The sequence below is a fragment of the Tiliqua scincoides genome, chromosome 8 (assembly GCF_035046505.1).
Source record: "Tiliqua scincoides isolate rTilSci1 chromosome 8, rTilSci1.hap2, whole genome shotgun sequence".
In the NCBI taxonomy this organism is placed as follows: Eukaryota; Metazoa; Chordata; class Lepidosauria; order Squamata; family Scincidae; genus Tiliqua; species Tiliqua scincoides.
In genome coordinates, this window is record NC_089828.1 from 26,797,797 (window position 1) to 26,813,614 (window position 15,818).

The window sequence follows — 15,818 nt, forward strand, 5'->3', positions numbered from 1 at the left end:
GACAGTCTACTTTCCACTGCACATCTAAATGTATGTTTTTAAAAATAGAACCCTACAGAATGCTACGTGTCCTGCCCAGCTCCATTTTTATCTGTGGTACAATCGCCTGGCTTGGGAGATGGAAGCTAATTCAACATTCAGGAACCTGAGTATTGCATTGCTTTAGTGCGCAAGCTTAAAATAGTTTGTTTAGCATCTCCTACTCAGCACCCTCTGTGCTTACTTTCAGAACTGAGCATTGCAAGCCCTCGAGATTTTTTGTTAGCCTTGGGATCAGGGAAGCAAAGAGAGTGTTTGGATATGGTTTCTTATTCCTGTTAAGAGAACACGAGAGCCAGGATGGTTCTAAAACCCCACCTGAATGAAGGTAGTGTAGGCATCTTGGCCTTGATGGGAATGAGGAGGGAAGAAAACAGGTTTGTACATTTTGGCTTCATGGCTTAAGAAGGGACCAAGAGAGAGGTTGTATTCTGGGTAGTTTGGATTGCCAAATCTTCTGCACTGACAGATATAGACTGAGGGCCTTCTAAGACTTGGTTCCTGCCTCAAAGGCTCTTTAAGGAATCAGCAGCTCAGTCTACAACTAGGATGCAATGCAATTGTGTCCCAGTGGGCAGCTGTTGGTGTTTCACTTTTCTCTTTTCATGGTTTGGCTGTTTGCAAAGGAGAAGTCTTGTCTGTCACTAGTCACAGAGATTGCATGTGTCAACAGTGTCACTCAGAGCAGGCCCCATCTGCCTCTAAGAGGCCCTGTGGGTGGCCCTGGGTCCCAAAAGTGTACAGCTTTCCCCTGTTATGGTCCACACAGTTCCTGATCTTCAGTCCAGAAGTCTAAGCATGTGGGATTGGATACAGTATGCATGATATTTGTGGGCATCAGGCTGCCTACCTGTCAGGCTTCTCAGGAACAGAATACTGCCTTCCTTGGTATTTTCTGCTCTGGACCTCCGTGGTCTGTGCCTGAAAACCCTATGCCTGGGTAACCTTAAAATCAGAACCACTGTACCCTCTCAACTATGAGGCAGGGGTGTAGTGGACATGCCTTGTACCTCTAAAATGGAAGTGTTGGGGACTTGCCTAGGAACCTCATCTGTGACAATATAAGCAGCATGCTCCCATGTGAGAGAAACCTGTGTAAATGTTCTGAGACTTTGGCTGCAATCCTATGTATTCTTTCCTGAGAGTAAGTCCCATTGAACATCATGGCATTTACTTCTGAGTAGACTTGCCTAGAATTGTGCTGTATGACTGGGATCCTATGCACACTTCTGTGGGAGTAAGTCCCATTGACTTCTACAAGGCTTACTTCCAAGTAGACATGCATTGGTTTGCACTGCAAGCTTGTCAAAGACCAAGAGATAAACTGAGAGGAGCTGTTCCATTCTGGAAACTGAGAAAGTATCCAAGCCTATTGCTAATCCCGCAATTGTTGTTCTTGCAATTAGCTTGATTTCTGCCATTTACCTCATTTGTGGATTTAAGAGGCTCTAGTATAGATTTCGGTACTACCACAAGCCATCATGTGACCTAGTTAGGCCTTGTGTGTGTGTGCGTTTTCAAGTTAAATAGTACCCTGATGCACAAGGAGGTATTTAATCTTTTCTTCTTGTGCCATGGTCCTACATATCCCCAAAGGTGTAGTAAAAATAATAATATGCCCTAGGAAGAAAGTTTCTGTTGTTGGGCTGAGAGCAGCTTAGTGGAGGTGATTTTCATTGGGATCATGGCACAGTGGGAAAGAGTTCATGCAGCCCTGATCCTAGCAGTCCCCGCATAGATGCAGGTAGTATTTAACTTAAAAAAAAAAATAAAAAACAAAAAACCCCAAACCAAATACTGTCCATAGGGCCAAACTACAAATGTAATGCCATATATAGCTTGTTCCTTAAGCTGTTTCTACAAAGAATGCTAGATGCTTTCAGCAGGGTCCACAAATATTATTATTATTATTAACAGTATTTATATACCGCTTTTCAACTAAAAGTTCACAAAGCGGTTTACAGAGAAAAATCAAATAACTAAATGGCTCCCTGTCCCAAAAGGGCTCACAATCTAAAAAGATGCAAATGAATACCAGCAGACAGCCACTAGAACAGACACTGCTGGGGTGAGATGGGCCAGTTACTCTCCCCCTGCTAAAAAAAGGAGCACCCACTTGAAAAAGTGCCTCTTACCCAATTAGCAGGGGTAATAGCCAGAGAGGGAACTGCAGCCTGCCCAGGGGCTTAAAGCTGTGCAGGCCCATTTTAGGATCCAATCTACCAAATGTTTCCAGTACAACAGAGGGAGGAGCTGGCTGCCTAGTTGGCTAAACAAAGCAGTGAAGGAACGTAGCCCAGGTTGGCTGCCTCTGTGGTTTACAAGAAATACACAGCAGCAGAAATAGCACCGTTTTGGCAACAGGCAGCCTTGTTTAGTATAGAGGAAAAGTGACAAAGTTTGTATATAGTAGCAACTCAGAGGACCCAACTGCTGGAGTCATTTTTTTAAAACCAGATGCAATGTAATTAAGTGTTAGAAATGGAAGTGATCTCCTGAGTTGCTCTGATCTGCTTCCTTGCAATTTAACTGCTGTTATCCTTGGCACCTAAAATGCCTCGGTGGCCATAAGGAGGGAATAAAAACCTATTTTGCAGCCTTGGCCTCAGCTGACAGATTTACGGTTATGATGAAGGACAGCAGAGGAATCCTGGGCTATGGGTACAACCCAGCAGGGAGGCTCTCCTGTGCCTCACTGAAATGAACATAAGTCATGGGTCTTATGCCCATAAGTCATGGGCATAAGTCATGGGTGTGTCCTCGGTGCAAGGAGCTCCAGGCTCTCAAGGAACACGTCCGCTCCCTTGAAGCCTTGGTGGCCGACCTGGAGAAGCGCAGGCAGCCAGAGGAGGACCGTGGGGAGACTTCCGGGGATGATCAGGCTTCGTCCCAACCTCAGGCGTGCAGCTCCTCAGCTGCCCGGGTGGGAAGTCTCGGGACTGGAGGACGTCATCCTGGAGAGGAGGGAAACAATCCCCTAGGGGGGACCCCTTCTCCAGGGGATGGGCCCGTATCCGAGCACACTCGGGATACTCCTCGGCGGGAGGGGGGTCGGGGGCTTCTTGTAGTGGGGGATTCGATTATTAGAAACATAGAGAGGGGGGTTTGCGACGGATGTGAGGACCGCATGGTGACTTGCCTGCCTGGTGCGAAGGTTGCGGACATCACTTCTCGTCTAGACAGGCTAGTAGACAGTGCTGGGGGAGAGGTAGCGGCTGTGGTGCATGTCGGCACCAACGACGTGGGCAAGTGTAGCTGGGAAGTCCTGGAGGCCAAATTTAGGCTTTTAGGCAGGAAGCTGAAAGCCAGGACCTCAAAGGTAGCGTTCTCTGAAGTGCTACCTGTTCCACGCGCAGGGCCAGCTAGGCAGGCGGAGATCAGGGGTCTCAATGCGTGGATGAGACGGTGGTGTAGGGAGGAGGGGTTTAGATTCGTTAGGCACTGGGGAACGTTTTGGGACAAGCGGGGCCTGTACAAGAGGGACAGGCTCCACTTGAACCAGAATGGAACCAGACTGCTGGCGCATAACATTAAAAAGGTGGCAGAACAGCTTTTAAACTGATCCCTGGGGGAAGGCCGACAGGAGCCGAGGGGCATCCGGTTCGGTACTCCTCATCCATATGGGATGCGGATGGGGAGGTTAGAGAACAACAAGACAAAGGCAGGGTAGGAGAAGAAATTGGGAAAGGTAGGGTGATGGGATGTGATAGACGGTTTGGCACAATGAGAGGATGCGGGGACAAAGGAGCAAATAAGCAGCCCATCCTGGGGCATTCCGTGTATAAATGCTTTTATGCGAATGCCCGAAGTCTACGAGCAAAGGTGGGAGAACTGGAATGTCTGGTGACAAGGGAAAATATTGACATAGTGGGCATAACGGAAACCTGGTGGAATGCGGAGAATCAGTGGGATACCGCAATCCCGCGCTATAAACTTGGGACAGGCAGGGGCGTGTTGGAGGTGGGGTGGCCCTTTATGTTAAGGAAGGGATAGAATCCAGCAAAGTAGAGATTGAAGGTGGGTCCGACTCCACCGTAGAATCTCTGTGGGTTAAATTACCAGACTTGTGCAGCGATGTAATACTGGGGGCATGCTATCTGATGGGGACCTTGAAATGAGGAAACAGATCAGGGAGGTGACAAGGAGGGACAGGGTTGTAATCATGGGGGACTTCAATTATCCTCATATTGACTGGGTCAATTTGTGTTCTGGTCATGATAAGGAAACAGGATTTCTTGACATGCTAAATGACTGTGGCTTAGATCAGCTAGTCACGGAGCCCACCAGAGGACAGGTGACTCTGGATTTAATATTCTGCGGTACGCAGGACCTGGTTAGAGATGTAAACATTACTGAGCCATTGGGGAACAGTGATCATGCTGCGATCCGTTTTGACGTGCACGTTGGGGGAAGAATACCAGGCAAATCTCTAACAAAAACCCTTGACTTCCGACGGGCGGACTTCCCTCAAATGAGGAGGCTGGTTAGAAGGAGGTTGAAAGGGAGGGTAAAAAGAGTCCAATCTCTCCAGAGTGCATGGAGGCTGCTTAAAACAACAGTAATAGAGGCCCAGCAGAGGTGTATACCGCAAAGAAGGAAGGGTTCCACTAAATCCAGGAGGGTGCCCGCATGGCTAACCAGCCAAGTTAGAGAGGCTGTGAAGGGCAAGGAAGCTTCCTTCTGTAAATGGAAGTCTTGCCCTAATGAGGAGAATAAAAAGGAACATAAACTGTGGCAAAAGAAATGTAAGAAGGTGATATGGGAGGCCAAGAGAGACTATGAGGAACGCATGGCCAGCAACATTAAGGGGAATAATAAAAGCTTCTTCAAATATGTTAGAAGCAGGAAACCCGCCAGAGAAGCGGTTGGCCCTCTGGATGGTGAGGGAGGGAAAGGGGAGATAAAAGGAGACTTAGAGATGGCAGAGAAATTAAATGAGTTCTTTGCATCTGTCTTCACGGCAGAAGACCTCGGGCAGATACCGCTGCCTGAACGGCCCCTCCTGACCGAGGAGTTAAGTCAGATAGAGGTTAAAAGAGAAGATGTTTCAGACCTCATTGATAAATTAAAGATCAATAAGTCACCGGGCCCTGATGGCATCCACCCAAGAGTTATTAAGGAATTGAAGAATGAAGTTGCAGATCTCTTGACTAAGGTATGCAACTTGTCCCTCAAAACGGCCACGGTGCCAGAAGATTGGAGGATAGCAAATGTCACGCCTATTTTTAAAAAGGGAAAGAGGGGGGACCCGGGAAACTATAGGCCGGTCAGCCTAACATCTATACCGGGTAAGATGGTGGAATGCCTCATCAAAGATAGGATCTCAAAACACATAGACGAACAGGCCTTGCTGAGGGAGTCAGCATGGCTTCTGTAAGGGTAAGTCTTGCCTCACGAACCTTATAGAATTCTTTGAAAAGGTCAACAGGCATGTGGATTTGGGAGAACCTGTGGACATTATATATCTGGACTTTCAAAAGCCGTTCAACACGGTCCCTCACCAAAGGCTACTGAAAAAACTCCACAGTCAGGGAATTAGAGGACAGGTCCTCTCGTGGATTGAGAACTGGTTGGAGGCCAGGAAGCAGAGAGTGGGTGTCAATGGGCAATTTTCACAATGGAGAGAGTTGAAAAGCGGTGTGCCCCAAGGATCTGTCCTGGGACCGGTGCTTTTCAACCTCTTCATAAATGACCTGGAGACAGGGTTGAGCAGTGAAGTGGCTAAGTTTGCAGACGACACCAAACTTTTCCGTGTGGTAAAGACCAGAAGTGATTGTGAGGAGCTCCAGAAGGATCTCTCCAGACTGGCAGAATGGGCAGCAAAATGGCAGATGCGCTTCAATGTCAGTAAGTGTAAAGTCATGCACATTGGGGCAAAAAATCAAAACTTTAGATATAGGCTGATGGGTTCTGAGCTGTCTGTGACAGATCAGGAGAGAGATCTTGGGGTGGTGGTGGACAGGTCAATGAAAGTGTCGACCCAATGTGCGGCGGCAGTGAAGAAGGCCAGTTCTATGCTTGGGATCATTAGGAAGGGTATTGAGAACAAAACGGCTAATATTATTATGCCGTTGTACAAATCGATGGTAAGGCCACACCTGGAGTATTGTGTCCAGTTCTGGTCGCCGCATCTCAAAAAAGACATAGTGGAAATGGAAAAGGTGCAAAAGAGAGCGACTAAGATGATTACGGGGCTGGGGCACCTTCCTTATGAGGAAAGGCTACGGCGTTTGGGCCTCTTCAGCCTAGAAAAGAGACGCTTGAGAGGGGACATGATTGAGACATACAAAATTATGCAGGGAATGGACAGAGTGGATAGGGAGATGCTCTTTACACTCTCACATAATACCAGAACCAGGGGACATCCACTAAAATTGAGTGTTGGGCGGGTTAGGACAGACAAAAGAAAATATTTCTTTACTCAGCGTGTGGTTGGTCTGTGGAACTCCTTGCCACAGGATGTGGTGCTGGCGTCTAGCCTAGACGCCTTTAAAAGGGGATTGGACGAGTTTCTGGAGGAAAAATCCATTATGGGGTACAAGCCATGATGTGCATGCGCAACCTCCTGATTTTAGAAATGGGTTAAGTCAGAATGCCAGATGTAGGGGAGGGCACCAGGATGAGGTCTCTTGTTATCTGGTGTGCTCCCTGGGGCATTTGGTGGGCCGCTGTGAGATACAGGAAGCTGGACTAGATGGGCCTATGGCCTGAGCCAGTGGGGCTGTTCTTATGTTCTTAAACTACAATTCCCAGGAAGCCTTGCAGGTCTCTTCTTATCTGGTGTGCTCCCTGGGGCATTTGGTGGGCCGCTGTGAGATACAGGAAGCTGGACTAGATGGGCCTATGGCCTGAGCCAGTGGGGCTGTTCTTATGTTCTTAAACTACAATTCCCAGGAAGCCTTGCAGGTCTCTTCTTATCTGGTGTGCTCCCTGGGGCATTTGGTGGGCCGCTGTGAGATACAGGAAGCTGGACTAGATGGGCTTATGGCCTGATCCAGTGGGGCTGTTCTTATGTTCTTATGTTATGTTCTTATGAATAGGGGCTGCAATAGAGTAGACCGCTTATGTTTCCAAATATGATTTCAGTGGGCTCAAATCCAGGCCCTTTGGGAGAAAAGTGACATACAAATCCAATAAACAAATGGTACCTGTATCCAATAATATGTTTAAAATGCTGAAACCAACATCTTCACATTCTGGGGTTAGCCCGCCTGATATGGTAGAATGTTCCTGGAACTCCACATTTCCTCCAGCAGAATGGGGGCACAATCCTATCCAGCTTTCCAGCGCCGATGCAGCCATGCCCATGGAGCGTGCGCTGCATTCTGCAGTGGGGGTGGCAGTCATGGAGACCTCCTCAACATTTGCATTGTGGCTGCATTGGTGCTGGAACACTGGATAGGATTGGGCCTTGGGGGTCATATGGTTCACACTTGCCTGCTGCCCCTCATCTTATTTGTTTATTATATTTATACTCTGCTTTTCTGCCAAAATGGACTCTGAAATATGATCCAGAAGAGTATATTATGGATACGTAATAGTGTTTATGGCAGCCTTTTCTGGTCCCTGAAATGCTGAGAATTATTTTTCCAAAGTCAGAAACATCAAGGTATAAACATTTCATGACTGGCCAGCAGAACAAATAGAAGTAAAACTATAGTTAATGATTACAGAACTTAAAGAACACCAGTAAACAGGTGTGTGAGGTGGGGAGGGGGGGAAACCTTAGATTTGAGTATGTTGTGTCCTGGTGCCCCCTGGTGTTAAGCAATGAAACTATCAAGACAAAAAAGGAGCCCTTCAATATCCACAGGAGGATCCTTGACAGAGAGGATCCATGACAGACTTTCAGATTAAACTGGAACAAAGGCTCTTTTCCTTGCTGTTACTTTCCAAGGCTGTTTCTCCCATTGTTCTTGTATTTGTTCTTAATATACTGCCTTTCAATCAGAAACTAAAGGCAGTTAATTGAATGCCTTAGAGCTTAACTGCAGCACAACCCAAGGGGTTCCTTGTGATGACAGTATTCTTAGTTATATCTTTTTCTAAAGACTCTCTCCTCCTCCCCCCTTTTTATTCTCACAAAAAATCTTGTAAAAAGATTATATTCTTTTTTGTGAGATTTTTTGTGACAATAAATTTTTTTTATTTATAAAAAGATTATATTCTTTTTATAAATAAAAAGAATTTTATTCTCACAAAAAATCCTGAAAGACTGGTTAGACTGGTCGAAGGTCACTCAGTGAGTTTCACAAATAAATGGAGATTTGAAGACAAGAGTTCCCTGGTTCTAAGTCCAAGACACTAACCACTATACTGCACTGCTAAGGAAGTGGCATGCCAGTCAAGAGGTCTGCCCAAAGATTCCAGTTTGCAAGGTCACAGTAGGAAAATTGCACCCACAGCATCTTGGGTGGCAGTGCTGGATATCCTGGGAGGGAAAAATAAAATAAATCATGTTCTTAATAAAGGATACATAAATAAAAAAACAGGCATAAACAAATTATATAAATCAAAGGCATGAATACATCCCTGTATTATCAGTCAGTTATGTGCTTTGTAAAGAAAAGCAAACTTTTCCATTTATTGAGAAATATACTTGTTTTGTCCTTTTTTTCATCTACAGAAACCATGTCAATTTCTCATAACAGCCAAGTCACATATTTGTCTAACTATTCTTTCACAGCTGCTAACAAAGTTTGCCTTCAACGCTCAGCACATGCCAAGCTCCAGAAATCATACCCATCCCTGAGACTATAATGTAAGAATAGCCAATGCCCAGGCAATAACTTAGCAATGTGTGCGTGTCACCATCTGCTAAGGTAGTTCTCTCTGCGGGGAGGAACATGTTTTTATTCCTTAGTTCTCTAGATGTTCTTTTGGGTGCGGAAGTGTGATGAAGTTATCCAGAAAAGCAAAAAAGGGGAAGTAAATTGCAAAGAATACCAAGACAGAGTGTACTGAATTGCCCAATAAACATTCAACCCAATAAACATGTGAGGAGGAGGAAAAGAAGCCAGAAGGGCATTAGCCCCCCACCACCACTTTTGTAGTGATTTCCCCCTGAACGAATTCCTGTAAACCATTCTTGGCTGAGGAGTGGGGTTCCTGTAAGCCTCTTGGCTGATGAGTGATTAATGTTATAAATGTGTAACATTAAGAAACATTTCTAAATTAATGTTGAAAATAAAATCTCTTTTAAGTTGCTTTCTAATGGTGCTGTGCTCTCTAAGTTTGGACAGTATATTTAAATGCTTATACAGTACAGGTCGTGTCTTGTTATCCACTTTGGTTCAGTTCTAGAACCCCCAGTGGATTAAAAAAAATCAGTGGAAAAACAGCTTTAAAGATCCACTTCTAGGTTTCTTGCTCTCCATTGTCACCCCAAAATTCATTGGTATAGACCAGGGGTGCTCAATAGGTGGATCGCGATCTACCGGTAGATCGCGAGGCAAAATGAGTAGATTGCAGAGCCCTGTCTCTCCAAACTGTTAATATGTCAGTTTCGTCTAGTGACTAGATGAAACTGACATATTTAGCTGACACTAAACTGACACTGAAACTGACACTTTAGCTGCTCTTCAGGCATGCAGAAACAAAACTGACGAAACTGACTAGACTCCAGCAGGGGCTCCATACATTAAAGGGGGTGTCTGTGAGACGCTTCCTTCCCCCCTGGGAGATCTCCGGGCCTTGCTGGGTTTCAAAGTAGCTCTGGAGCCAAAAAAGTGTGAGCACCCCTGGTATAGACGTTTATACCACATTCAGCCACTAGATGGGGTGAATAATCAAATCTAGTGCAGGGTTGTCAAACTCATTTCATGTAGTGGGCCAAATAGTATTCATGGTGCCTGCTGAGGGCCGGAGGTGATGTCATTAAGCAGATGATGGCCAGAAATAAGCACTTTGTTCTCACATAGAAATTCATTAGCTGCAAATGACAGAAGAGACAATGTGCAGATTTTGTTCATAATTTTAAGATATGAGAGACCCCAATTATAAAGGGGGCTGGATAAAGTGCTTTCAGGGGCCGCAGACCTTATGTTTGACACCCCTGATTTAGTGCAATGAAATTATCATATAATTATTCAACAGCATGAAGGAAGGAAATTGGATTTTGGTGCTTTTTTCCTTGTTACAAGGCAATTAAAGGTGGACCACAGTGGTGAGTCAAATCAGTGGATACCAATTCAGTGGATACTGAGGTCTCACCTGTACTTCTAATCCAGTAGTTCTCACACATTTAACACAGGGACCCACTTTTTAGAATGAGAATCTGTCAGGACCCACCAGAAGTGATGTCATGACCAGAAGTAACATCATCAAGCAGAAACATTTGTAGCAATTCTAGGCTGCAATCCTACCCACACTTACCCAGAAGTAAGTTCCATTTACTATCATTGTTAAAAGAATACACATAGTAGCTTGTTAAGAGTACAGGTCTGTAACATTTCCCTAGATGCAGTCACACATCATCAAGCCTAACATATTAAAAATAAAATATTGAAATGAATGGGGACCCACCTGAAATTGGCTTGCAACCCACCAAGTGGGTCCCAACCCACAGTTTGAGAAACACTGTTCTAATCTATTTGACAATTTGTCAGGGATCCAAGCAGCCTGTTCATTTCTTAGACCCTTGAATTGTCCAGACCCAGGAGGACTGTCTCCTCCATGCAAACCTGACTGTCCTGCTCACTCTTCCTTAGAAGCCCTGCTCAGGATCCTTCCATCTTCAGAGAAACTGGACCTTTTCCATTAGGGCATTAGTCTTCATAACGCCTTCTCCAAAGAGATCTGCCTAGCATAGTCATCCTTAGTCATAAGTTGCCAGTGCCAGCCAACCACCATCTCATTTTCCTGTGCCTTTGGGCCCAATCCTGCCCAATTTTCCAATACTGGTGCAGCCATGCAAATGGGGCATGCAGTGCATCCTGTGGTGGGGAGACAGTCACAGAGGCCTCCTCAAGGTATGGGAACATTTGTTCCCTTACCTCAAGGCTGCATTGCAGCTGCACTAGTGCTGGAAAGTTGGATAGGATTGGGCCCTATAGAGGAAGCTGAAGGACCCAAAAACTTTCCAGCACCAGTGCAGCTGCAATGCAGCCCCAGGGTAAAGGAACAAATGTTGCCATGCCTTGAGGCCTGTGTGACTGCCCCCCCAACCACAGGATGCAGTGCACGCCCCATTCACACAGCTGCACGAGCACCGGAAAACTGTGCAGGACTGGGCCCTTAATCGAGTTACTCCACTGCTGTTTTCTGGCTGATTTTAACAATGAGCTGCATCTGCATCTGATTTGTGCACTGGATTTGTGTAGTGATTATTTCATTGTTTTGAGCATTTCCCCCCAAATATTTAATATTTTTCTATAAAAACAAATTTTAAAGTTATTAATAACTTTAGTTATTAAGTTGTTAATAAGTTGTTATTAATAACTAATAATTATTTTATAATTTTATTTATCAGTTGTAATTAATAACTAAAAATTATAAATTCCTTCTTTATGAACCATGTAAGAAAATTATAATAAAAATTAATTTTCAATTAATCAACAGTTCATAATTAAATTATTAAATTATTAAATTATTAATTAATTAATAATTATCTTAAACAATTTATATTTAATAAAATAAAAATAAGCAATAATTATTTTAGATAAGTAATAATAAAATATTAATTAATTATAAATAAAAAAATAAAAATTATTTTAATTAAAAATTTAATTTTTAATTAATTGAAATAATTAATTAATAATTAATTAATGGAACCTGCAAAGTGTGTGCGAACGGGGGGGGGGAAGCCCAGCCCAGCACCAGCTCAGGTTGCGCGAGGCTCCCCCCAGCGCGCCGCCTGCCTTGTCTTGCAAAGCCGTTCCAGGGGCTGCTGCTTCCCTCCACTGAGGCTGGAGGAGGAGGAGGAGCAGCGCCAGCCTGGGCGAGCCCTGGCCAATGAGGAGCCTCCCCTGTCTCTGGAGGGGGAAGGAAAACCCGGCGACTGGATTTGCTGCGCGTTCTGCATGCGCGCAGCACGTGGAAAAAGCCTACAATCCCCCACACTTCCGGTTTGCTCTTGGGCGCCCCCGCAGGCAGGGACTGGAACTGCCATTCCAAACAGGTAGTGGGGCGCTCTATGATCTCCCGATACAGAGGCGCTCTACTCTTCTCCAGCTCTATGGTCTCCTCTCTCTATTCATGGGTGCTCTACCCTTCTCCCCTCTCTATGGTCTCTCCCTATGCGGGGCGATCTACCCTGCTCCCCGCTCTATGGTCCCTCTCCATATAGGCCTTCGCATTGTCCCTTTCCCCTTCGTCTGAGAGCCGGAAGTGCTCCGCTTTAGTGACGTCTGTGGCCCCCCTCCCTGGGAGTTCGGAAAGGGGACGGGGGGGCTGAGGGGCTGCGCATGAACAGAGACGGTTGGACGAGGCGCCAGCGGAAGCCTTGACGACGGCAGCCGCCTCAGCTCGCGCGCCGGCCGAGATGCCGGCTGGCGCAGGCGCAGTGCGCGAGAGCTGCTCCGGCGCTCGCTCCCCCCTCCCTCTTCCCCCTCCCTCCGTCCCGGCCTCGCTTCCTCCGCCCCCGCCCCGCCTCGCCCCGCCTCCAGACGCTCCGGCTGCCGCCATGGAGTGCCCTCACCTCGTCTCCAGCGTCTGCCTCGTGCCCGACTCGGCCAAGTTCCCCCCGGGCTCTCCCTCCTCTTGGTGCTGCAGCGGTGAGTGGCGGGAGGAGCCGCCGGCTCTGGGAGCGCCTCTGTCCCCGGGACCCTCGCGCGCCGCCCCCCGCTGATCCCTTCTGCCCCCCACCGGATCCCCCAGTCAGATCCCCTTCGCACTGGATCCCCCGAGAGCCCTCCAGGGGCCCCAGATCCCCGAGGGATCCCAGGACCCCTGGAGCCCCTTTCACACTAGATCCCTTTCTTAGATCCCATAGAGCTCTCTAAGGGCCTCTGAGATCCCCAAGGGTTCCCCTACAACCCTTAGAGCCACACAGAGCCCCTTTCACACTAGATCCCCACTTCCTTACTTAGATCCCCTCAGAGCCCCCTAAGAGGCTCTAAAATCCCCTAAGAGATTCCCTAGATCCACTAAGAGCCACACTTGGAGCCGCTTTCACAGTTAGATTCCCTTGGAGCCGCTTTCCGCTTAGAGGCCTCTGAGGGGCTTCAAGATCCCCTAAGAGCTGCGCTTGGTGCCGCTTTCAGTTAGACCCCCTTTCAAGTTAGGTCCCCTTTCTTTCGTACTTAGATTCCCTTAGAGCTCTCTGAGGGGCTCTAAGTTCCCTAAGAGCCACTTTCACACTGAGTTCTCATTTCACACTCATCCCTTTCTCCTCATCCCCTGATGGAACCCCCGTCCCCTTATTTATTTTATTTGGGAATGTTTCTATCTCCCTCCTTAGGCCCCAGAGGACTCCTCCTAGCCAGCCTGTAGAATATTTTAAAATGAGGGTCTCCAAACTTTTCAGTACAAGGGCCCCACATTGTGTATTTTGAACACATTTTCACAGGGCCAAACAAAAATCATTAGTGATTAGTGATTAACAAATCAATAAAACAAAATGAATACTTTTTACTTTGACTATTTTGTGATCAGCATATGATTCAGAACATAAGAGAAATGTGGCAATTGTAAAGAAACAGTGCCATGCTTGAACTGAGAAATGAGATATGGGTGAAAATGTCAAACGTTAAAAAACCCAAGTTGCTGTGGACCAGATAAAATCTTGTAGCAGGTTGGATGTGGCCCCCAGGCTGAAGTTTGGAGACCCCTGCTTTTAAACAATGAGGCATCACTACAATGATACAAGAAGTTTAAGGGGTAAAGGCTTGTAAGATTTTCTTCCCATTGTTGCCCCAGCTCTACTATACTCTTCCCTTCCTCCCCACCAGGAGCCCCCTGATCTCATTTGTTCATTTGATCTCATTTGTTATGAGCCCCCTGATATCATTTGTTAACTGAACCCTTTTCTCTGACTAGAAACAGTGATGAATGTATTCCATCTATTGAATATGTGGATATTGTAGGTATTAAGATGTTCTGAGGCCCCCTCTGGGCCTCCTACGTTGGGAAAGTGCGATGGGTAGTGGACACGGATGGGGCTGGAGACGTAGAATTTACCACATGGATTGGCATGGCTACCCCTATATAATGTTCTCCCCCATCTTGGACTGGGTCCCTATTTCCTTAATAGCCTTTTTCTCTTATTTATTAATATATGTTATATAAGAATTTATATGCCACCTCATCACTCGAGCATTCAAGACAGCCAACAATCAAATGAGAATAGTATGTAAAATGTAATCTATATGAAACAATTGAAAACACAAGTTACAGTAAAAATTAATCTTTTCCATCCTTGTCCCCTGAGTCCCTCCGATGACTGTGTTGATTATGCTGGCTGGGTGTACTGTATAAGGGAGCAGGATATCTGTCTCCTAGTCAAGGTGGGAGAGCTCAGTGAGGATAAGCCCCTCTCGCCTGGCTTGCAAGGTTGCAGGGATAATCAAATTTCCTGCTGCTTTATAGAAGGGATACAGCAGCAGCACTTCCACCTTCCCAGGCTCAAAGCAGGGAACTTAGCCTCAAATCTTTTTGCCTTCTCCCCCCTCCTCCCATGTTTTTGCAGGCCCCATTCTCTCCTCCTTTTTACTCTTGGGGCTGAGGAATGCTTGGCCTGCACAGTTCTGCAGAGCTTTGTCTGGCTTTTTGAGAGAGGGTGGTCTAGCAGACTTGATCCCAACCATGTGGCTCGCAGGCGAGACATTGTCTCTCTCCCAGAGGCTCAGAGACAGAGAGAGAGGTCTGTGCCTTCATCTCGGAAAGAATGCAGGAATCTCTCTTTCTAACCCCCTGTTCAGTTAGATAATAGCACTGAAGGAAACTGAGCCCACTGGAGATGGGTCTGAAGAGGCTGTGCTTGTTTCACTTGCTGGAAGGTTGTTTTTTTTAAGCATAGGCCATGTGTGTGCTGCCTAGAACACACTGGAGTGAGGATGCAATGCAATAAAATATCTGAAAAAGAGTCCCAGCAGGAAATGCTGGGTAACGTGATTCCTCTGTGTGTACACAATGCTTCAATCAATATTTACATAATTAAGATGTATGTTATGAGGCAAACACAAGAATTTCCATGTCAGGTCTTTTGTTGATTTAGTGGTGGAAATGAACACAAGTGTATTAGGTTTTCAGTCCTCTTGTGGAAACAGAATAGCTTGCTCCAATGTGTTCCCTTGAAAATAGCCCCTTTTCAAGAAGTAAACAACTGAGCATTTTACAGTATCTCTGTTTCTTGTTAGATGTTTGGTCAGCAGGCAGCCCTTTTGTAACTTCTCTGTCATAGTGAAAAGCACCTCTTTTGAATTTGCAAAGGTTGATGTGTATTAGCCCTGCCAGTAATCAGTGGGGAATCTTGTAATTCAAGGGGATGTGGCTTGCTTCCCTTACTTGACTTGAGAGAGAGAGAACCTTGCTTTATGGTGTTTTTTGATGTTTCTTTCTGTAGAGGAAAAATGGCTGCTCTTAAGCTTGGTGTTTGTTTGAAAGAGCCTGCTAGCTTATTTAAGTTCTATTTGTAAATCCTTCCTGGAGCTAAGGTGTGGTGGGTTCAGCTGCTACTCTTTGTAAAACCAGTTATTTTACTCTGTAGAACTTATGGTATTAAAGAACAATTTTGTAATATGGTTTTTGTATGCAGGCTTCATAGGCATGCAAACGAAAAACAGTCTTTTTTAATGGGTTTTTCTGGTTCTTTTAAAAATGTACTTTAAAAATGTGTTTAC

The 15,818-nt window shown here is 45.8% G+C and overlaps 1 protein-coding gene across 1 annotated transcript in view; it reads left to right on the plus strand.

The window, feature by feature from the left end:
• The first annotated feature begins 12,652 nt into the window (after positions 1 to 12,652).
• Positions 12,653 to 15,818, plus strand: part of USP3 (ubiquitin specific peptidase 3) — a 48,626-nt gene continuing 45,460 nt past the window's right edge. The window contains exon 1 of the mRNA XM_066636264.1: positions 12,653 to 12,752. Coding sequence (XP_066492361.1) covers positions 12,662 to 12,752 — 91 coding nt within the window. The 5' untranslated portion in view covers positions 12,653 to 12,661. The remainder of the gene's footprint in view (positions 12,753 to 15,818) is intronic.